The sequence below is a fragment of the Somniosus microcephalus genome, chromosome 8 (genome assembly GCF_052327205.1).
Source record: "Somniosus microcephalus isolate GS21.2 chromosome 8, FLI_Smic_1.0, whole genome shotgun sequence".
NCBI classification, from domain to species: Eukaryota; Metazoa; Chordata; class Chondrichthyes; order Squaliformes; family Somniosidae; genus Somniosus; species Somniosus microcephalus.
This window is the reverse complement of record NC_140994.1, coordinates 225,963,218-225,987,562: the sequence shown is the minus strand read 5'-3', so window position 1 is coordinate 225,987,562 and position 24,345 is coordinate 225,963,218. Positions and strand designations below refer to the sequence as shown.

The window sequence follows — 24,345 nt, the reverse complement described above, 5'->3', positions numbered from 1 at the left end:
GTTGCAACATGATCAGTTGTGGATTTCATTTTCTCACACCATCCAGGACAAAGCAGCCCGCTTGATTGGCACCCCATCCACCACCTTAAACATTCACTCCCTCCACCACCGGCGTACTGTGGCTGCAGTATCTACCATCTACAAAATGCACGGCAGTGACTCGCCAAGGCTTCTTTGACAGCACCTCCCAAACCCGCGACCTCTACCATCTAGAAGGACAAGGGCAGCAGGCGCATGGGAACACCACCTCCAAATTGCACACTATCCTGACTTGGATCATGGATTGAGACTTGGTTAACAGACAGAAAACAAAGAGTAGGGATAAACGGGTCTTTTTCAGGATAGCAGGCTGTGACTAGTGGGGTACCACAAGGATCGGTGCTTACATAAGAACATAGGAAATAGGAGGAGTAGGCCAATCGGCCCCTCGAGCCTGCTCCGCCATTCAATAAGATCATGGCTGATCTGATCCTAACCGCCAATCCACTATCACAGAACCATCTCCTGAATCTAACAGAATTAGACACACGAAATAGGAGCAGGATCAGGCTACACGGTCCCTGGGCTCGCTCCGCTACCCACAGGGCCATGACCGATCCGAACCTAGACTCATGTCCAAATCCCTGCCCGCTCCCCATAACCCTTAATTCCCTTTACTTCTAGGAAACTGTATTTCTGTTTTAAATTTATGTAATGATGTAGCTTCTACAGCTTTTTGGGGCAGCATATTCCATGGACCTACCACCCTCCGAGTGAAGTAGTTCCTCCTCATCTCAGTTTTGAAAGAGCAGCCCCTTATTCTAAGACTATGCCCCCTACTTCTAGTTTCACCCATCATCGGGAACATCCTCGCCGCATCCACCCGATCCAACCCCTTCACAATCTTGTATGTTTCAATAAGATCGCCTCTCATTCTTCTGAACTCCAATGAGTAGAGTCCCAATCTACTCAACCTCTCCTCATATGTCCATCCCCTCATCCCTGGGATTAACCGAGTGAACCTTTTGTACTGACTCGAGGGCAAGTATGTCCTTTCTTAAGTATGGACACCAAAACTGTACGCAGTATTCCAGGTGCAGTCTCACCAATACCTTGTACAACTGAAGCAATACCTCCCTATTTTTATATTCTATCCCCCTAGCAATGAAAGCCAACATTCCATTGGCCTTCTTAATCACTTGCTGCACCTGCATACTAACCTTCTGAGTTTCGTGCACCAGGACCCCCAGATCCCTTTGTACTACAGTACTTTCCAGTTTCTTGCCATTAAGATAATAACTTGCTCTACGATTTTTCCTGCCAAAGTGCATAACCTCACACTTTCCAGTATTGTATTCCATCTGCCAAATCTCTGCCCACTTACTTAGCCTGTCTATGTCCCCTTGCAGGTTTTTTATGTCCTCCTCACTCACTACTTTCCCTCCCATCTTAGTATCATCTGCAAACTTTGATAGGTTACACTCAGTCCCCTCCTCCAAATCGTTATAGATTGTAAAGAGTTGGGGACCCAGCACTGACCCCTGTGGAACACCACTAGTTACTGATTGCCAGTCCAAGAATGAACCATTTATCCCAACTCTCTGCCTTCTGTTAGATAGCCAATCCTCTATCCATGCCAGAATATTACCCCCAATCCCGTGATTTTTTATCTTAAGCAATAATCTTGTGTGGCACCTTGTCAAATGCCTTTTGGAAGTCTAAATACACTACGTCCACTGGTTCCCCTTTATCCACCCTGTATGTTACTTCCTCAAAGAACTCCAGCAAATTTGTCAAACATGACTTCCCCTTCATAAAACCATGCTGACTTTGTCCTATTAAATTATGATTATCCAAATGTCCTGTTACTGTCTCCTTAATAATGGACTCCAAAATTTTACCTACCACAGATGTTAGGCTAACCGGTCTATAGTTTCCAGCCTGCTGTCTACTGCCCTTTTTAAATAAGGGTGTTACATTAGCAGTTTTCCAGTCTACCGGGACCTTTGCCGAGTCCAGGGAGTTTTGGAAAATTATTACCAATGCATCCACAGTCCCTACCGCCACTTCCCTCAAGACCCTAGGATGTAAGCCATCAGGTCCAGGTGATTTATCCGCCTTGAGTCCCATTATTTTACCGAGTACCACTTCCTTAGTGATTTTGATCGTGTTTAGCTCCTCCCCCCCTTTAGCCCCCTGTTTGTCCAGTGTTGGGATATTCTTAGTGTCTTCTACTGTAAAGACTGATATAAAATATTCATTGTGTTTTTGCCATCTCCATATTTCCCACCATTAATTTCCCGGTCTCATCCTCTAAGGGACCAACATTTACTTTAGCCACCCTTTTTCTTTTTATATAACTATAAAAACTCTTACTATCTGTTTTTATATTTTTTGCTAATTTACTTTCATAATCTATCTTCCCTTTCTTAATCAATCTTTTTGTTATTTTTTGCTGTCTTTTAAAGTTTTCCCAATCCTCTATCCTCCCACTAGATTTGGCTACCTTATATGCCCTTGTTTTTAGTCGAATACTATCCTTAATTTCTTTCCTTAGCCACGGATGGCTGTCTTTTCTTTTACACCCTTTTCTTCTCAGTGGAATATATTTTTTTTGGGAAGTTGTAAAATAACTCCTTAAAAATGTACACCACTGATCATGTATCGTCTTACCCTTTAATCTATTTTCCCAATCCACTCTACTCAATTCCGCTCTCATACCTTCATAGTCTCCTTTATTCAAGCTTAGCACGCTTGTTTGAGATCCAACCTTCTCACCCTCTAATTGAATATGGAATTCAACCATGTTATGGTCACTCATTCCAAGGGGATCCTTTACTAGGACATTTTTAATTAATCCGGTCTCATTACACAGGACCAGATCTAAGGTTGCTTGCCCCCTGGTCGGTTCAGTTACATACTGCTCAAGAAACCCATCCCTAACACACTCAATGAACTCATCCTCAAGGCAGCCCTGCCCAATTTGATTTGTCCAATTAATATGATAGTTAAAATCCCCCATAATTATAGATGTTCCCTTATTACAAGCCTCAACTATTTCCTGATTGATACTCCGTCCAACAGAGTTGCCACTGTTCGGAGGCCTATAGACTACGCCCACTAGTGTTTTTTTCCCCTTATTATTCCTTACCTCCACCCAAACTGTTTCATTATCCTGATCTTTTGACCCAATATCATTTCTCTGTATTACAGTGATTCCTTCCTTTATTAGCATAGCCACCCCACCTCCCCTTCCTTCCTGCCTGTCCTTCCTGATCGTTAAATAACCTGGTATGTTTAATTCCCAGGCATTGTCACCCTGCAGCCATGTTTCTGTAATGGCCACAAGATCATACCCATATGTAGTTATTTGTGCCATTAACTTGTCTATTTTGTTACAAATGCTATGTGCATTCAGATAGAGAACTTTCAAAGATGTTTTGTGACACTTAGTTCCTGCTTTTGCCCTTTTTATTACTTTACTTTTTACTCCATACCTTCTGCCCCTTCCTGACACGCTCTGGTTTTTAATTTCCCCACTGCTACCTAAGTCTATGACCTTCTCTGTTGTCATTTTTATTATTTGCTCTCTAGGAACCTCCCCCCCACTAGTTAGTTTAAAGCCCTCTCTACAGCCCTAGTTATATGATCCGCCAGGACTCTAGCCCCAGCACTGGCCAGGTGAAGCCTGTCCCAACGCAACAGCTCCCTCCTGCCCCAGTACTGGTGCCAGTGTCCCAGGAAGCAAAACCCATTTCTCCCACACCAGTCTTTGAGCCACGCATTTAACTCTCTAATTTTATTTGTCCTAGCCAAATTTGCTCGTGGCTCAGGTAATAATCCAGAGATTATTACCCTTGTGGTTCTGCTTTTTAATTTGGCCCTTAGCTGCTCAAACTCCCTCAGCAGAACCTCCTTCCTTGTCCTATGTCGTTGGTACCAACATGGACCACGACAACTGGATCCTCCCCCTCCCACTTTCTCTCCAGTCCAGAGGAGATGTCCTTAACCCTGGCACCGGGCAGGCAACACAGCCTTCGGGACTCTCGCTCTCGGCTGCAAAGAACTCTATCTATCTATCCCCCTAACGATACTATCCCCTACCACTACAACATTTCTTTTAACTCCCCCCACTTGAATGGCCCCCTGCTCCACGGTGCTGTGGCCAGGTTGCTCATCCTCCCCGCAGTCCCTGTTCCCATCCTCACAGGGAGTAAGAGCCTCGAACCTGTTGGACAAGTGCAAGGGCTGCGGCTCCTCCAACACTACCTCCTGGATCCCCGTACCTGCCTCACTTCTAGTCACACCATCCTGACCCTGGCCACGGACTACATCTGAATTAATCTAATTGGTGTGAATACCTCGTGATACAGAGTCCAGGTAACTCTCCCCCTCCCTGATGTGTCTCAGTGTTTGAAGCTCGGACTCCAGCTCTTCAACACGGAGCCGGAATTCCTCGAGCAGCCAACACTTACTGCAAATGTGATCACCGTGAGCATTAATGGTGTCCACCAGCTCCCACACATTGCAGCAGCAACACATCACCTGACCTCCCATTCTATATAATTAAATTTATTATTCTTAAATACCCTCTGCCCCGATATCACACCTTAGAAACTATAAACCAAAGAGATTTAAGCTTCAAAAGGGAGAAATACTCACCAACCAATCACTTACCCGCTTTCTGGTGACGTCACACTTGGATTACTTTTTACCTCTCTCCTTCCCTCCGAGTTCCCAGACTGGAGACTGGTAAACCTTACCTGGTCTCTGGGACTTTTATAGCCCCGCTCTGCCGCTCGAGATTCCCGCCGACGCTGTGAGGCCTTACCTGGTCTCTGGGGCCTTTTATAGCCCCGCTCTGCTGCTCGAGATTCCCACCAACGCTTGGAAACCCTAGCTATTCACAATCTATATCAATGATTTGGATGAGGGGACTAAATGTAACATTTCCAAATTTGCTGATGATACAAAGTTAGGTGTCGGTGTCAGTTGTGAAGATGATGTGAAGAGGGGATCTTGACAGGCTCAGCGAGTGGGTGAGAACATGGCAGATGGAATACAATTTGGATAAGTGTGAAGTTATCCACTTTGGTAGAAAAAAAAACAGAAAAGCAGAGTATTTCCTAATGGTGAAAGATTGGGGAATGCAGATGCTCAAAGGGACCTGGGTGTCCTTGTACATGAGTCACTGAAAGTGAATGTGCAGGTACAGCAAGCCATTAGGAAGGCAAATGGTATGCTGGCCTTCATTAAAGAGGATTTGAGTACAGGAGTAAAGAAGTCTTACTCCAAATTATATAGGGCCTTGGTGAGACCACACCTGGAGTACTGTGTACAATTTTGGTCTCCTTACCAGGATATACTTGCCATAGAGGGAGTGCAATGAAGGTTCATGAGATTGATTCCTGGGATGGCGGGACTGTCGTATGCGAAGAGATTGAGTAAACTAGGCCTGTATTCTCTTGAATTCAGAAGAATGAGAGGGGATCTCATTGAAGTATACAAAATTATTACAGGGCTTGATCGATAGGGTGGATGCTGGGAAAATGTTTCCCTTGGCTGGGGAGTCTAGAACCAGGGGCCACAGCCTCAGGATAAAGGGTAGGCCATTCAGGACTGAGATGAGAAGAAATTTCTTCACAGAGGGTGGTGAATCTTTGGAATTCTCTACCCCAGAGGGCTGTGGAGGCTCAGTCGTCATTGGGTATATTCAAAACAGAAGTCGATAGATTTCTGACTAGTAAGGGCATCAAGGGATATGGCGATAGGGCCGGTGAATGGAGTTGAGGCAGTAGATCAGCCATGATCTCATGAATGGCAGAGCAGGCTCGAAGGGCTGCATGGCCTACTCCTGCTCCTATTTCTTATGTTCTGATTTGGAAGTATATCGCCGTTCCTTCATTGTCGCTGCGTCAAAATCCTGGAACTCCCTCCCCAACAGTACTGTGGGAGTACTTTCACCACACGGACTGCAGCGGTTCAAGGCGGCGGCTCACCACCACCTTCTCAAGGGCAATTAGGGATGGGCATTAAATGCTGGCCTTGCCAGTGACGCCACATCCCAGGAACGGATAATTAAAAAGTGAGATGCAATGCTGTAATTCGAGCTTGAAAACACTAAATGCAGATATGTGGAATGTCTCTGTTACACTAATGCATACAGAATCTGTTTGAACTGGTAAAGTGAAACCAAATCTCTTGGTAGGAGGTCTTGTTTACTTCATCACCAGTTCAGCACACCCTGTTCAGATAAGTTATTGTACACGTCAGGTACTAGATTTAGGCATGTTGGGAGCCAATGTTGGTGTGCAACAAAACCAGTGCAAGATACTCTTTTTCTGGCCCAATAAGCACCATCAAAAAGTAGTTGGTTTTCCCCTACCCCGTACAGATTCACAGTATCTTCTGATGTAAATGTAACATCTTTGAAAAAAGTTGACATCACGTGTACAGTACAGAAACAGGCCATTCGGCCCAACTGGTCTATGCTGCCGTTTATGCTCCACACAAGCCTCCTCCCACCCGATCAGAATATCCTTCTATTCCCTTCTCCCTCATGTGCTTATCTAGCTTCCCCTTAAATGCATATATGCTATTTGCCTTAACTACTCCTTGTGGTAGCACGTTCAATATACTTACCACTCTTTGGATAAAAAGGTTTCTCCCGAATTCCCTAATGGATTTATTAGTGACTATCTTATATTTATGACCTCTAGTTTTGGACTCCCCCAGAAGTGGAAACATTTTCTCTACGTCTATCTCAACCCTTTCATTATCTTAAAGATCAGGTCACCTCAGCCTTTTTTTCCCCCCTAGAGAAAAGAGCCCCATCCGGTTCAGCGTTTCCTGATAAGTATATCCTCTCAGTTCTGGTATCAACTTTGTAAATATTTTTTGCACCTTCTCCAATGCCTCTATATCCTTTTTATAATAATGGAGGCCAGACCTGTGCACAGTACTCCAAGTGTGGTCTAACCAAGGTTCAATATAAGTTTAACATAACTTCTCTGCTTTTCAATTCTATCCCTCTGGACATGAACCCCAGTGCTTGGTTTGCTTTTTTTATTAAATAAATGGTCTTACTAACCTGCTCGCTACTTTGTGATTTGTGTATCTGTATCCTTAGATCCCTTTGCTCCTCTATCCCATTCAAAATTGTATTATCCATCTATCTATATTTAGTAGTATGTGAACTCCTTTTTCTTACTACCACCTCACACTTACCTGTATTTAAATTAATTTGCCAATTACACACCCATTCTGCAAGTTTATTAGTGTCTTCCTGTATTTTGTTGCATTCTTTCTTTGTATTAACTACACCTCACAATTGGTGTCGTCCACAAATTTTGAAATTGTACTCCTGATTCCCAAGCCCAAATCATTTATGTAAATTGTGAACTGGTCCCAGCACTGATCCCTGTGGAACACCATTTCCCACCTTTCACTAGTCAGAGTAGCTGCCTTTAATCCCCACTGTTTTGTTTTGTAGTCAGCTTGCTTTCCATTCTGCTACCTGTCCCGACCTTATTCATGAGTCTACTATGCGATACCTTAGCAAAGGCCTTTGCAAATCCAAATATATTACATCTACTGTATTACCCTTGTCTACTCTCTGTTACTTCTTCAAAGAATTCAATAAGCTTGGTCAAGCATGACCTTCACTTTTGAAATCCGTGCAAACTATTCCTCATATTTTTGGTTTCTAGATGTTTTTCTATAACATCTTTGAGTAAAGATTTCATTATCTTTCCTACCTCAGCTTCAATGTATATATTCAGCAGTTGCTGACCCAGTTGCCACTGCAGATTGTTCTCTATAGGTAGGTCCACAGTCTTTGTTTTGACCTTTGCCTTCTTTGCCTGTGGAGGCTGGTCTCTGTTTTTATCTTCCTTTGAAGCCGTTTCACATGTCTAAAAAGAATAATGAAGCAATTAACCAAAGTTTTGAGTTAAACACAATGAAAACATTTTTTTCATAATATTGTATTCGAAAATCAAAATCAAGAGAACTGTTAAAAGGAAAGTTTTATACAGCTGAGGAATCCATCTCCCATGAGTTTGCATACGGGAAGTGAAGACTAAATGGCCTAGAAATTCGATAGCGCAGCAAAACGGCTGGTGCCATCGTGGAGTGAGGTTAACTCCCGCCCATAAAAAGAGCGCAGGCAGCACCGTTATTTTGGTGCTGCCTGCTGATTTAAATGATCGGAGTGCAGAACCTACCATGGAACATGCTGGTTTCAAGCAGTAGTTTTAGCAAGAGGCCCAATGTAGCGTGATCGTAGCATCCCTGGAGCAAGGCAGTGTTGTCGAAAGCTAGCCTATCATTTTAGAAAAGCAGTCTTGAGCCCTTAAAGGGGAACTGCCTTCTAAAATGAAAAAAAACATTAAAAATAATTCCAAAATGGTAGTCTTCAGCTCTTGAAGCAGAACTGGCTTCTGCATGTAAAAAATGGTAAACGTGCTTCAGCATGAACACCAATGGCTCAACATGCCAGGGACAAGGCACCCAGGGTCTCGCAAGCAGCATTCCAACTTTGTGCAGGGGGTCAACACTGCAAGAGAGGTCCTTTACCCACAGGGGCCCATGAGCCCCTCCAGAAAAAACAATGTGGGACCACATCACCATCACTGGCAGCAGTGTCTCCTTCAGAACCTAGCTCCAGTGCCCAAAGAAGTTTTATAACCTCAGACCAGTGGTCAACGTCAGTGAATGCATCTTCAAAAGCCATCTCCAACCAACTGCACCACTAGCCTCACACACTGCTCATTGCACGACACCCCCACCTCACCCCCCAACAATCACTCACCTACCAACAATCTGTACCAAACACAAGGCACATCTCACATTTCTAACTTCACCTCACTCCCTTGGAGAAGACGGTGCTAGCCATTCTTGGCAGGGGCATGGCTGGGCCCTTGGCCAGCGGCAGGGCTGAAAGAATACAAGATGCTTGGATCCTCAGAAGTTAGCCTCCTTCTCACATCCCACTTCCCCCTTATCTCACAGTATCTTCTGATTTACAAGGTGCACATGGTGTAAGCATGCAGCTCTTGCTTTCCTGCCCTCCCCTCACCACAACTCTACCGTTGGGTGTCTGAAAGCCTGCCCAGCCAGTGGTTGACCAAGAAGAGGGAGAGGAGATTGAAGAAGAAACACCATCACTCGGTTTCACACTCACAGCCACCAGCTCCTCGAGGTTGTCCTGTAAGGCCATCTGCAGTAATCCCGCTGAAAGTAAACAGCCTTCCACCAGCTATGCTGCAGCCACTGGGGTAGGACTGCGTGACATCACTAGGATAGGCAAAGGCAGGCACAAGACAGTCACTAAGGGAATGCACAAGGGTGATTAGTTGATTTCTTGATGTCATATTGGATGCATTTATGGATAAAGTTGGATTGGAAAGTTTGCTTTGTGGTGGCTTTTATTTCAGCAGTGTGGCCAAGAGAACACTGTGATGGTCAGTAACAGAAGGAAGGTAAGGTGTGGGACAAATGTTGAAAGGGGAATTGGGGTCAAGTTCACTGGTACCGCAGATGATTCCATCCCGGATATCCTGGCCAGAAAGGGGCCGTCTGGGTTGCATCCTCCTCTTCTGCTTCCTCCTCTTCCCTCTGTGAGCAGCTTGTCCGCTTTGCTGCCTCGGCTTCATTTCCATGTGCTCCCCAGGACTGTGAGCAAGTGGTCTTCTCAGAGGTAAAATACTGCAGATGCTGGAAATCTGAAATAAAAGCAGAAAATGCTGGAAGTACTTAGGTCAGGCAGCATCTCGACGTGAAACGTTAACTCTGTTTCTCTCTCCACAGATGCTGCATGACCTGCTGAGTACTTCCAGCATTTTCTGTCTTCTCAGAGGCCTTCCTTTACCATCCAAAGCCTTGCAATCATCCAGCAGCACACCCTGCAAACTTTAATAACTTTTTAAATCTATTGCATCAAGCACCAAAATATTTTTAAAAAGTCCAAAAGCTGAAATCCAAACTTATCTGAAAGATGCATGTGCCCCTTTAAGAAGCGCTGACAGCGTCTCTGCAGGACTGCTTCACACATTTTTCTGTGCGTATTCAGGACACAGCATTACGGAGAGCAAGAACGTTCAAGTTAACAGTCGTGACATCAAATCAGGTGTTGCACGCCGATTGACATCACAGTTTACTTATTTAAATTTGAGAGGCCAGTGTTGTCAACGGCAGCGCTATGGCCCTCACCAAAATGACAGACGCCATGTCCCGTCCCGGAAGCGGGCAATAGAGAGGCTGCCGCCACTTTTTCAACTAAACCAGCCTTAATGGCCGGCGCTACAACATCGCATTTCTAGGCCAGTGTGTCTTCAGAGGCAGTGGGGTTAGCGGACCAAGATGTACAGGCATAATTCAGTCCCCATTTCAAAGTCATACATTCAGTCTGTATTTTTATACAACAACATTTGATAGTCATCTACAATATATAAAAAATCTCCATGACTGCATGCACTTTGTTAACTTTCCTTCCCTATTATAAATTCCTAAGCTCACTATTATAATGTAATCTGCAAGGAAGCTTGTCCTACTGTAATTACATCCTCCTGCCAGTGAGGACAATGTAGTGGATAGGGAAGGAGGGAGAAGGGAAGGTGGTAGTAGACTGGAAGAGGCGAAGGAAGATGATGTGGACTGTTAGCTTGGGGGGCGGGGGGCGCACGGCAGCAGGGAGGAGGAGTTGTTGAGAGGAGTAGGTTAGAGCACAGGAGGGAAGGAAGAAGTGGCAGACCAGCAACACCTCAATTTTAATATTCTCATCCTTGTGATCGAATACCTCCCCCTCCCTAGCTCTGTACTCTCCTCCAGCCCTACAACCCTCTGAAAACTCTGCATTCCTCCACTTCGGGCCACGTCCACCCCAGATTTCCTTCGCCCCACCATTGGCAGCCGTGCCTTCAGTTGCCTTGGTGCCATGCTCTGGAATTCTCTCCTTAATCCCCCCCCCCCCATATCATTCCATTAGATTAACATTTTATAATTTTTAATAATTATGAATTTGAAGTTAAAGAAATGCTGCAGAATGGGCTGCCATTCTCTCTTGATCCAATGTTTCATCAATGACCATCCCATCATCATAAAGTCAGAAATGGGGATGTTCGCTGATGATTGCAGAGTGTTCAGTTCCATTTGCAACTCCTCAGATAATGAAGTAGTCCGTGCCCGCCTGCAGCAAGACCTGGACAGCATTGAGGCTTGGGCTGGTAAACGGCAAGTAATATTCGCACCACACAAATGTTTGGCAATGACCACCTTCCCTTGACATTCAACACCATTACCATTGTCAAATCCCCCACCATCAATATCCTGGGGCGGGGGGGTCACCAATGACCAGAAGCTGAACTGGACCAGCCACAAACGCTGTGGCTACAAGAGCAGGTCAGGGGCTGGGTAGTCTGTGGCTCACTTGACTCCCCAAAAGTCTTTCCACCACCTACAAGGCACAAGTCAGGAGTGTGATGGAATATTCGCCACTTGCCTGGATGAGTGAAGCTCCAACAACAGTCAAGAAGCTCGACACCATTCAGGACAAAGCAGCCCACTTGATCGGCACCTCAAGGTGGTGGCACCTTGAGCATTCATTCCCTCCACCACTGGCACACGGTGGCTGTAGTGTGTACCATCTATAAGATGCACTGTAGCGACTCACAAAGGCTTTTTCAGCAGCACCTCCCAAACCTGCGACCTCTACCACCTAGAAGGACAAGGGCAGCAGGTGCATGGGAACACCACCACCTCCAAGTCACACACCATCCTGACTTATATCGCCATTCCATCATCGTTGCTGGGTCAAAATCCTGGAACTCCCTACCTAATAGCACTGTGGGAGTACCTACACCACATAGACGGCAACAGTTCAAGGAGACTCACCACCACCTTTGAGGGCAATTAGGGATGGGCAATAAATGCTGGCCTTGCCAGTGACGCCCACATCCCACGAATGAATTAAAAAAAAGTATCCCATGCAGTTGAATGTGATAAAAATGATGGGCATTCACTTGTGGTAAGATTTCTAAAGTAGTTTTCTATAATTTTCTTAAGTACAGAGTTTTATTATCCTAATGAATGCTCTGGAGTGTCCATTGATCCTTTAATGCTCACTGGGATAATCCATAATGCCACTTCATGATGTAAAAATCACAGAAGAAGTTAAACCACAAAAATTACCTCCATTTCATCGATTTCATTTTTCTGACCCTCTGCTGATCCTGGTGGGTGATAGCCATCTCCATGAGCTGGTTCTTCCTGCTGGTCAATTTGCATCTTACTCTGAAAAGAACAAAAGTATGTTTGCTCCAAAATCCATCATTTCTTAAAAACAATATAGAAACATAGAAAAATAGGAGGAATAGGCCATTTGGCCCTTTGAGCCTGCTCCGCCATTCAATATGATCATGGCTGATCCTCTATCTCAATACCATATTCCCGCTCTCTCCCCATGCCCCCTTGATGCTTTTTGTGTCTAGTAATCTATCTACAGGAAACTATTATCCGGCACCAACGGGACCGGCGTGGTGCCGGTTTATCAAAAAGTCCGGATTACAGAGAGGTATAGTTTAAAAGGTACGAGAGCTCCATACACAGCAACAAATCCAGGCTTCCCTGTTGCTTAGCAACATGTGCAGGGACTCCAGCCACAGACCAAGTGTCCCTGTTGCTTAGCAACAAGTGCACGAACCCCAGTTACACAGCCACAGATCCAGGAACTGCCACTAATATGAAGTAAAATTTACCTGAACCTACTCTTGAATTTTGCCGGTTAAGAGATTTCCGGTTATTTAGGTGCTGGGTAAAAGAGTTTCCTTCTTAAATACATTCAGTGACTTGGCCTCCACAGCCTTCTGTGGTAGAAAATTCCACAGGTTCACCACCCTCCGAGTGAAGAAATGTTTCCTCATCTCAGTCCTAAATATCCTACCCCGTATCCTGAGACTGTGACCCCTTGTTCTTGACCCCCCAGCCAGGGGAAACAACCTCCCTGCATCCAGTCTGTCTAGCCCTGTCAGAATTTTATACATTTCAATGAGATCCTCTCTGATTCTTCTAAACTCTAGTGAATACAGGCCTAGTCGACCCAATCTCTCCTCATACGACAGTCCTGCCATCCCAGGAATCAGTCACGTGAACCTTTGCTGCACTCCCTCTATGGCAAATATATATCCTTTCTTTGGTAAGGAGACCAAAACTGCGCACATGAAAGAGACTAGTTTTTATTTGGGGGAGCAGTGGGAACAAATCATCAATCCTTGGTCGTGAGCAACACACCCCTTTATAGCTGACAAAGATTCTGAAGGCTGGCCCAGCATAGCTGACAATTCAACTTTTCCTCCCTTTTTGTGGTCCATCATCCCTTAGCTCTTCCCTGTTGACAGCACAACTCAGATACTCATGAGGTGTGGAAATCACAGCAAAAAATAAATAAATATTGGCTTATGTCTGTTAATCTTTTCTGTGTAAAGTACTGGCAGTAGTGGTAATAAAGCCTCAGCAGCTAGCACATCACTTGTTAAAACTCAATACTAGTTTTGGTGCAGGACAATTGTCTGTATCCATATTAACCCACAGAGTTCACAATCTTGCTGCTGTGTGCAATTACTGAATGGAGGTCAGTCACATCCCTCTCGCAGAGGAAAGGAAAATCAAAGAGCTGAACAATCAAGCACTAATTGGACACAAGGCTAGAAAGTTGATCTTTAGTCCATCCTTTCAGGTAGGGAGGTTGCACAGAAGCTTTGAAGAAGAGGTAGATTGTTGGTGGTGGGGCCGGGGGAATAAATGAGGACTTAATTTTAGCAAGCAACCTAGTGTCTTAACACTACTGATGAATTAATACTTTTAATGTTACGATCAAGACAATCTTTTTCTTATGAATGGTTCTGCTTCCCAATTGCATAGGTAGACAAGAATTCAAAAGGAGCGCCAGATATAAATCTCAACATTGTTCATGAAATAGCCCACTAAGAGCAAGGCAATGCAAGCTAAGTATACCTCCTCCTCTTTTAGATTAGTCTGGGATTGCTGATCCATTTCCATCGGAATATCATCCGTCTCTTCACATTTCTGCACTTCCACCAATGAGGCACTGGATACACTGAAGACACCGTGAATGTTAACTCGCACCTTCACTTTCACCTTCGAACTGGACCCATCGCTTTGAGGGACCACTTTCTGAACAGTAAAGTGACCTAAATAGTAAATTCAAATGATCTAATAAAAATCTGTACATCGAAACACCCCTCCCCTCAAATAAAAACCTTCAAATTAATGCTGCAAGTAATGAGTTGAAATAAAGAGTCATTTTTATAAGGAATACAAATTTCAGGTCTGCCTTAGATATTCTCTCTGGTCAGAATCACTTATCTCTCCTGTAAGAAAAAGAAATGAAAAAAAAGATTTGCATTTATATAGCGGCTTTCACGACCACCGAACGTCTCAGAGCACTTTACAGCCAATGAAGTACCTTTTGGAGTGTAGTCACTGTTGTAATGTAGGCAACGTGGCAGCCAATTTGTGCACAGCAAGCTCCCACAAACAGCAATGTGATAATGACCAGATAATCTCTTTTTGTTATGTTGGTTGAGGGATAAATATTGGCCAGGACACCGGGGATAACTCCCCTGCACTCAAATCCCTCACAATCAGGAGTTTATTTTTGCTATTCAATGTCTCGATATAAGCTAGCATAACCTGGGGCGGGGTAAGAGACCCCTTGTTATATGAACTAGATATTATGATTCTCACAAGTGTCCTCACAGGCACTTCTTCAATTTTCCAGAAGGTGGACTGATTAATACTTTAGTGAAATGAGGCAAGATACAAATCATTAAGCTGCTTTATTTCAAGCAGTAAATGAACATAGAGCAACTGTTACCTGAATACAGTGTACATGCAGTACCTCCTCATAAATAATAAAAAAAATACACAACACTGTCCTGGTTAGCTGTCTAAGTAACACTTCATTTGTCAGTTTTCATCACTGAATGAGACTTAAGGTAGACTGACCTAAGCCTTACTTGCCTCTCAGCTAACATTACTTCAAACATGTGTCTCTTCATTCTTCTTATGGCCTCCTGGGACAAGAAGTTTGGCATTAGGACCCCCAACTCCTTCCCTGCCTGGAAGTTGGCCTATAGAACTATCAATTCAGCCTGCTAAATCTCTTCCACGGGTTGTTAGCCAGCTCCACCCAGCAAGACACCTAACTACTGAATAGTGTTACATCAGTGTAATGAGCCTGGATGATTCATAGGAACAAGCTTAACGATCTCTCCCATTGTTTGAACAGAGAATATGCAACATTCCAACAGACTGCTCATCTTCTCCACCCTGCACATGGCTGTATGCTGGATTTTAAACCTAATACTTCAATATAACTCTTACCTGAATCCTTCCACAGGGAAATGGTTGAAAATCGTGAAATGCAACACTCCGTGTTCTCAAACCAATCCCATTAGAGATATGGGGAGAGGCATGGAAAGAGACAAAACTTCAGCTTGGAGAGATCTTCATAGACTCTCTAACACCCTAGAAACTATGGTTGAGCTTCGTAAGGACAGCCATTATACTCCAAGCTAGTTTTAACAACCCTCAAAGAAATCCATTCAAATTGCGCAAACATTCCTCTCAACGTGAAAACAACATTTAGAGGAAACAGAAGCATTTGCTACATCTCACCAATTTGGGGGTCAGGATATGGTAACTCCTTAGGACAATTGTAAATTGCTTCAAGGTCGAAGGATTCTTTTCTATAGAAAGTAAGAACTTTGGAGAATGGTGCTGCATGGTTCTTGGGGAACACCTCACAATCACTAAAGAGAAATTAAAAAAAAATCGTAGAACCTATTAGAATCAATTTCAAATGCACTGAAAACTAAATATACTGATCATTCGCCACACAAGTCGCTAATCTGAGGAAAACTACATGTGTAACAATGGTGTAAATATTGCATTACAAAAGTCTAATAGCAAAATGTTTGTTTGCACTCAATGTACGCTAGGTCTAGAAAAAATATTTTCTCTCATTGGTTAATTATATGCAAAAAAGGGGGTGAGAAAGAGAAATTAGGTCAAATAATAATTTGCATTTATATAGAGCCTTTAATGTAGAAAAACATCCCTTGGTGCTTCAGAGGCATAATCAGAAAAGCAGGTCTTAAGAGGGGTGGCTAAAAGCTTGGTCAAGGGGGTGGATTTTAAAAGGAGTGTCTTAAAGGAGGAGCGGGAGGTGGAAAGATATAGGGAGGGAATTCCAGAGTTTAGGGCCTAGACAGTTGAAGGCATAGCCTCCAACAGTAGGATGGAGAGAGTGGGGGTGCACAAGAGGCCAAAGATGGAGGAACGAAGAGCTCTTAGAGGGTTGTAGGGCTGGAGAAGGCTACATTGGTAGAGTGGCGAGGTTATGAAGGGATTAAAACAGGAGAATGAGAATTTTAGATTGGAGACGTTGGGGGACCAGGAGTGAATATAGGTAAGCGAGCACAGGGATGATGGGTGAGTGGGACAGGACACGGGGCGCAGAGTTTTGGATCAGGTGAAGTTTATGGAGGATAGCCAGGAGAGCAATGGAATAGTCGAGTCTGGTGGTGACAAAGACATGGATTAGGGTTTGGGCAGCAGATAGGCTGAAGCAGCGGCAGAGATGAGCAATGCTACGGTGGTGGAAGTAGACAGTCTTTGTGATGGAGAAAATACGGGGTTCGAAGAGGTCAAACAGAATGATAAGGTTGCAAACAGTCTGATTCATCCAGAGACAGTGGCTGAGAAGGGTGATGGAATCAGTGCCGAGGGTATGGCATTTGTAGCAGGTCCGAAGATGACAGCTTTAGTCGTCCCAATGTTTGGTTACTCGAAGAAATTGCAACTGGCTCATCACTGACTGGATGTCGGACAAGTAGTCTGACGACACAAGAGGCAGTGGAGGGCTCGAGAGAGAGGAGGAGGACAGGTAGCGCTGGGTGTCATTTGCACTGATATGGAACTTGACCCATGTCTTCAGATGATGTCGTCAAGGGACAGCATATAGATGAGGCAGAGGAGGACCACCAAGGATAGCGCCTTGGGAAACTCCGGAGGTGACTGTGCAGGGTGGGAAAAAATCAGCCACTGCTGGATACGGTATGGCTATGATTGGATAGACAAGAGTAGAACCAAGCAAGGGCAGTCGCATGAGCTACACAACAGAGGATGGCGTTTGACTGTGTCAAAGGCTGCAGAGAGGTGTAGAAGTAGGAGTAGTGCACCATGGTCAGTCACAGAAGATGGAATTTATAACTTTGATTATAGCCATTTCAGTGCTGTGGCAGTGACAGAAACCCGATTGGAGAAATTCAAACATGGAATTGCAGGAAAGGTGGGCATAGGTTTGGGAGGCGACAACACGCTCACGAGCTTTAGACAGGAAACGAAGGTTGGAGATGGGGCAGTAGGGAATTAAGGTGGATTTTTTTGAGCATGGGGTGATGACAACGGTTTTGAAAGGGAGGGGCACAATAAGGAGGAGCGGGACCATTTTCTTTTATTCATTCACTGGATTATGGGCGTCGCTGGCAAGGCCAGCATTTATCGCCCATCCCTAATTGCCCTCGAGATGGTAGTGGTGAGCAGTCTTCTTGAACCACTGCAGTCAGTGTGGTGAGGGTACTCCCACAATGCTTTTAGGTAGGGAATTCTAGTATTTTGATCGAGCGGCGATATATTTCCAAGTCAGGATGGTGTATGACTTGGAGGGGAACTTGGAGGTGGTGATGCTCCCATGCGCCTGCTGCCCTTGTCCTTCTAGGTGGTAGAGGTCGTGGGTTTGGGAGATGTCGTCAAAGAAGCCTTGGTGAGTTGTTGCAGTGCAGCTTGTAGATGGTACACACTGCAGACATGGTGCGCCAGTGATGGAAGGAGTGAATGTTTAAAGTGGTAGGTGGGGTGTCGATCAAGTGGGCTGCTTTGTCCTGGATAGTGTCTAGCTTCTCGAGTGTTGTTGGAGCTTCACTCATCCAGGTAAGTGGAGAGTATTCCATCACAGTGAGTAGCAAGGGCACAGAATGTACTCTGGGTGGGGGACTTCAATGTCCATCACCAAGAGTGGCTCGGTAGCCCCACTACAGACCGAGTTGGCCGAGCCCTGAAGGACATAGCTGCAGCCTGGGCCCGTGACGCATGGTGAAAGAACCAACACGAGGGGAAAAACCTACTTGACCTCATCCTTGCCAATCTACCTGTCGCAGACGTATCTGTCCATGACAGCATTGGCATCAGTGACCATCGCAGTCATTGTGGAGACGAAGTCCCATCTTCACACTGAGGACACCCTCCATCATGTTGTGTGGCACTACCAAGATGCTAAATGGGATAGATTCAGAACAGATCTAGCAGCTCAAAACTGGGCATCCATGAGGCGCTGTGGACCATCATTAGCAGCAGAATTGTATTCCACCACAATCTGTAACCTCATGGCCCAGTATATCCCTCACACTACCATTACCATCAAGCCAGGGGACCAACCCTGGTTCAATAAGGAGTGTAGAAGAGCATGCTAGGAGCCAGCACCAGACATACCTAAAAATGTGGTGCCAACCTGGGGAAGTTGCAACACAGAACGACATGCATGCTAAAAAACAGAAGCAGCTTGCTACAGACAGAGCTAAGTGATCCCACAATCAACAGATCACATTAAAGCTCTGCAGTGCTGCCACATCCAGTCGTGAATGGTGGTGGACTATTAAACAACTAACGGGAGGAGGCGGAGGCTTCATGAATATCCCCATCCTCAATGATGGTGGAGCCCAGCACGTGAGTGCAAAAGACAAAGCTGAAGCGTTTGCAACCACTTCAGCTAGAAGTGCCAAGTGGATGATCCATATCGGCTTCCTCCCGAGGTCCCCACCCCTACAGAAGCCAGTCTTCAGCCAATTCGATTCACTCCACGTGATATCCAGAAACGGCTGAGCGCACTGGATACAGCAAAGGCTGTGGGCCCCGACAACATACTGGCTGTCGTGCTGAAGACTTGTGCTCCAGAACTAGCTGCGCCTCTAGCCAAGCTGTTCCAGTACAGCTATAATACTGGCATCGATCCAAAAATATGGAAAACTGTCCAGGTATGCCCTGTCCACAAAAGGCAGGACAAATCCAATCTAGCCAATTAAAAAAAAAATTACCGCCCCATCAGTCTACTCTCAATCATCAGCAAAGTGATGGAAGGTGTCGTCGACAATGAGGGAAGGTGTCGTCGACAGTGCTATCAAGCAACACTTATTCACCAATAACCTGCTCACTGATGCTCAGTTTGGGTTCTGCCAGGACCACTCGGCTCCAGACCTCATTACAGTCTTGGTCCAAACATGAACAAACCAGCTGAATTCCAGAGGCGAGGTGAGAGTGACTGCCCTTGACATCAAGGCAGCATTTGACCAAGTGTGGCATCAAGGAGCATTAGTAAAACTGAAGTCAATGAGAATCGGGGGGGAAAGCTCTCCACTGGCTGGAGTCATACCTAGCACAAAGGAAGATGGTTGTGGTGGTTGGAGGTCAATCATCACAGCCCCAGGACATCACTGCAGGAGTTCTCCTAGGCCCAACCATCTTCAGCTGCTTCATCAATGACCATCCCTCCATCATAAGGTCAGAAGTGGGGATGTTCACTGATGACTACAGTGTTCAGTGCCATTCGCAACTCCTCAGATAATGAAGCAGTCCATGCCCGCATGCAGCAAGACCTGGATGACATTCAGGCTTCGGCTGATAAGTGGCAGGTAACATTCGCGCCACAAAAGTGCCAGGTAATGACTATCTCCAAAAAGCAAGCATCTCACCACTGCCCCTTGACATTCAGCGGCATTACCATCGCCAAATCCCCCACCATCAATATCCTGGGGAGTCACCATTGACCAGCCACATAAATACTGTGGCAACAAGAGGTCAGAGGCTAGGTATTCTGCGGTGAGTGTCTCACTGCCTGACTCCCCAAAGCCTTTCCACCATCTGCAATGCACAAGTCAGGAGTGTGATGGAATACTCTCCACTTGCCCGGATGAGTGAAGCTCCAACACCACTCAAGAAGCTCGACACCATCCAAGACAAAGCAGCCCGCTTGATTGGCACCCCATCCACCACATTAAACATTCACTCCCTCCACCGTGGCTGCAGTATGAACCATCTACAAGATGCACTGCAGTAACTCGCCAAGGCTTCTTCGGCAGCACCTCCCAAACCCGCGACCTCTACCACCTAGAAGGACAAGAGCAGCAGGCGCATGGGAACACCACCACCTCCAAGTTCCCCTCCAAGTCACACACCATCCTGACTTGGAAGTATATCACTGATCCTTCATCGCTGCTGGGTCAAAATTCTGGAACTCCCTCCCTAACAGCACTACATGGACTGCAGCTGTTTAAGGCGGCTCACCACTACCTTTTCAAGGGCAACTAGGGATGGGCAATAAATGCTGGCCTTACCAGCGACGCCCACATCCCATGAACGAATAAAAAAAAACCTCCTGACTTGTGCCTTGTAGGTGGTGGAAAGGCTTTGGGAAGTGAGTCATTGCACAGAATACCCAGCCTTTATCTGGCTGGTTCAGTTAAGTTTCTGGTCACTGGTGACCCCCAGGATGTTGATGGTGGAGGATTTGCAACATCAGTTAGCATAGGGACCAGGAAGGGAAAGAAGTTGGGTGCTGAGCAGTTTAGTGGGAATAGGTCATGGGAGGATTAAGGTGGATCTCATTGACAAGATGAGCTTGTAGAAGCCAGTGTGAGGAATGGTAGGAGAGAAACTAGATAAAGATGTGGGTTCAGGACTAGAAAAGGAAAACCTTGTTGGAAGTTTGGCATTGTGGGCAAGGGGAACGAGGAGTCCGGCAGATGCAGTTGAACGGATGGTCTCAATTTTGGTGACATGAGCTCCTTGCGCTTGTTGCTGGTGAGGGTGGAAGGGTCAGGGGAGCGGGGTTGAAGGAGACTATTGCTAGTGGAGAGAAGCAGCCGGGAGTTATCTTTGCTTTCTGGGATCATCCCAGATTGTCGAGTGGTTTTGGCAGGAGAGCAGGGACAGATGGTGTTTGTGCAGAAATCCAGGAATTTACCAAAAGCAGAAACAATCAATTAAAAAAAAAAATGCATGGACCACAGGTTCCTTTCCTATGCACAACAAATTACAGGACAACTTCTCCACCCTATTTTCTTCGCTCTTGTCCTCTGGGACTCTAGTGCGAAGGTATGATTCCAAGATTGATGACAGCCCTCTGGTACATCACCTGTGAGCCATGACAACCTCAGGAGCCATCAAAGGCAAACTGATTCTGTCCTTGCTGGAGAATTTCCAGTAGAGGTCAGTGGATAGTGATGCAAGAACCCTGTCCATATTAGTATTTGACCACAATGTCACTAGCACTATAAGCAACAACTAAGCACTTAAGCAATCTAACTCTAAAGTACAGATGATTATTGCTCTACTTTTTTTTCTTGAATACAATACTAAGACTCCTGAAAATTGCACATGGGAAACTGAATGGACTCCTAACTTCAGACACCTAGATCCAAAAAGTAATCCAAACTGTTTATGATTCAGAAGCTGGAAATAAATGCTCACCCAAGCCCTTCCTCAGCAGGCGAATTCCACCTCATGGAAATTGGGAATGGAACCAAGTCTGTGATAGAGAATTCCCTCACTTTGAATGCAGGTGAAAGAATAGCGCACTAGAAAAAAAAACAGAAACTTGAAGTACAATATTTGAAAGACAGTTTTGCCTCAAAAGCTTTAGTACACTTGGAAAAAATGTCTCAGAAGTACAGACACTGACCACTTAATCTATATGTATCTCTTCACTGTACCAGTCTAGTCATGCCATGAGCATAAAGGCAGCTGAAAAGCACCTATTTCTGCAGTATATTGATGTGTTAATGTTCTGTGCCACAGAGGAGCAGGATATGAACTCTTGCCTATGATTTCTCCTATAGTGAGTCTACCAGCTAACTCAGGCAATCTATTTGTGTTTCTGAATAGAACTGTAATAGGCCTTGGAAGCTGTAGAAACGGTTGTTTATCTTACAGGGCGTAATCCATGGCAAACAGGGCATATTCCACAGGGCAAACAGAACATTGAAATGATAAATATGGAAGATTGCTTGTAAACCAAAGCTGCACTGACATAAAGCATCAGGTGATGCAATCCATCTTAAATGGTTTACAAATATGTATCTGGCTCGAATATCTTCCCAATGACCTAGAGAGATACATACAGGGTAGTGATTGACTCATCCCACCTGTACATTCAACCAGCAGCCAAAAAACCCATGAATGCCTTTGCTGGTGTTAAGGTAGTAGCACCACCTTTTTACTTTACCCCATTGCTGACATCAGAACTGGATTCAGCACATGAACAATAAATATTTTGTTAGAGCCCGCAACATTAGGTGAATGCCGGGAATGGCAATTGCCCAATTGAGTGGCACTGTTTAAAAACTTTCTTTTTTTAAAGAGAAAGATTGCTTTTAACAGAACTATCTATATTATTACTGATGATTTAAAGGATCAAAATTATAACTGAGTAACAATGTGCATACATAACTGAATGAACATATAAATGCACCTGGATTATTAGAATTATTATTTTCCTATACTAAATTTAGAATTTGTTTTCTAAATCAGATTCTATATTTTTTTAAAAAACCTCATTAGATAATTTAAGTAAAAGATGTCCACAGTTCTTGAATTATTACAGAGCAGAAATGTATAATTACAGGTAAGATGCAGCAACTCATTTGACTTTTTGTCAACGCACATTGTATTGGTGCACAGCAACAATTTTGATAAATATTCAGGAGGGGAGGAAAAGCAGACAATATTCAATTTTAAACTTCAGCACAATTTGGTGAATAACTGAAAATCTTCATCTCTGCATATTAAGTGCAAGTGACAAGAGGGTCAGTGCTTTGGGGAACAACGAAACGTGGTGGGAAGTGGATTCGTGAACCTCAACATGGAGAGGCAATGGCTAACATTTAAGGAACGAATGCATGAATTGCAACAGTTATACATTCCTTTCTGGCACAAAAACACAAAAGGAAAAGCAGCCCAGCCATGGCGAACAAAAGAAATTAAGGATAGTATTAGATCCAAAGAGTCATCATATAAAGTTGCCAGGAAAAGTAGCAAGCCTGAGGATTGGGAGCAGTTTAGAGTTCAGCAAAAAAGGACCAAGAGATTGATTAAGAAGGGAAAAATAGAGTACGAGAGTAAATTTGCAAGGAACATAAAAGCGGACTGTAAAAGCTCGTACAAGTATATAAAAAGAAAAAAGATTAGTGAAGACAAATGTAGGTCCCTTACAGTCAGAAAGGGGAGAATTTATAATGGGGAACAAGGAAATGGCAGAGCAATTAAACAAATACTTTGGTTCGGTCATCACGGAAGAGGACATAAATAACTTCCCAGAAGTGCTAGGGAACCAAGGGTCTAGTGAGAAGGAGGAATTAAAGGAAATTAGAATTAGTAAAAAGATAGTGCTGGAGAAATTAATGGGACTGAAAGCCAATAAATCCCCAGGGCCTGATAATCCTAGAGTACTAAAAGAGGTAGCCATGGAAATAGTGGATGCATTGGTTGTCATCTTCCAAAATTCTATAGATTATGGAACAGTTCAAACAGATTGGAGGGTGGCAAATGTAACCCCACTATTTAAAAAAGGGAGAGAAAACAGGGAACTACAGACCGGTTAGCCTAACATCAGTAGTACGGAAAATGCTAGAGTCTATTATAAAGGATGTGATAACAGGACACTTAGAAAATATCAACGGGATTAGACACAGTCAACATGGATTTATGAAAGGGAAATCGTGTTTGACAAACCTACAGGAGTTTTTTGAGGATGTAACTGGTAGAATAGATAAGGGAGAACCAGTGGATGTGGTGTATTTGGATTTTCAGAAGGCCTTTGATAAAGTCCCACATAAGAGGTTAGTGTGCAAAATTAAAGCACATGGGATTGGGAATAATATACTGGCATGGATTGAAAATTGGTTAATAGACAGGAAACAGAGAGTAGGAATAAATGGGTCTTTTTCGGGGTGGCAGGCGGTGACTAGTGGGGTACCGCAGGGATCAGTGCTTGGGCCCCAGCTATTCACAATATATATCAATGATATGGATGAGGGAACCAAATGTAATACAGGAAACTTTGTGTTATCCGGAGGCGAACCGTCCGGCAAGCTCGAGCCACCGGCAAAAATCAGGAGCCGTTTTTTATTCTTTTCGTTTCTTTTCTTTGCTTTTTTTGAACAGTCAAGCTCTGCAACGTCTGTAGCTAAGCAACAGCTTCAGCTAGAGACGCTTGCCGACTGTTTAGAGGCAGCA

The 24,345-nt window shown here is 44.6% G+C and overlaps 1 protein-coding gene across 1 annotated transcript in view; it reads right to left on the bottom strand.

The window, feature by feature from the left end:
• The window catches only part of hspa4a (heat shock protein family A (Hsp70) member 4a), an 80,250-nt gene that overhangs the window by 15,094 nt on the left and 40,811 nt on the right, over nt 1-24,345 (bottom strand). The window contains exons 10-14 of the mRNA XM_085995741.1: nt 21,583-21,689; nt 15,676-15,809; nt 13,990-14,186; nt 12,169-12,270; nt 7,737-7,892 (exon numbers count right to left, since the gene is read on the bottom strand). Coding sequence (XP_085851867.1) covers nt 7,737-7,892; nt 12,169-12,270; nt 13,990-14,186; nt 15,676-15,809; nt 21,583-21,689 — 696 coding nt within the window. The remainder of the gene's footprint in view (nt 1-7,736; nt 7,893-12,168; nt 12,271-13,989; nt 14,187-15,675; nt 15,810-21,582; nt 21,690-24,345) is intronic.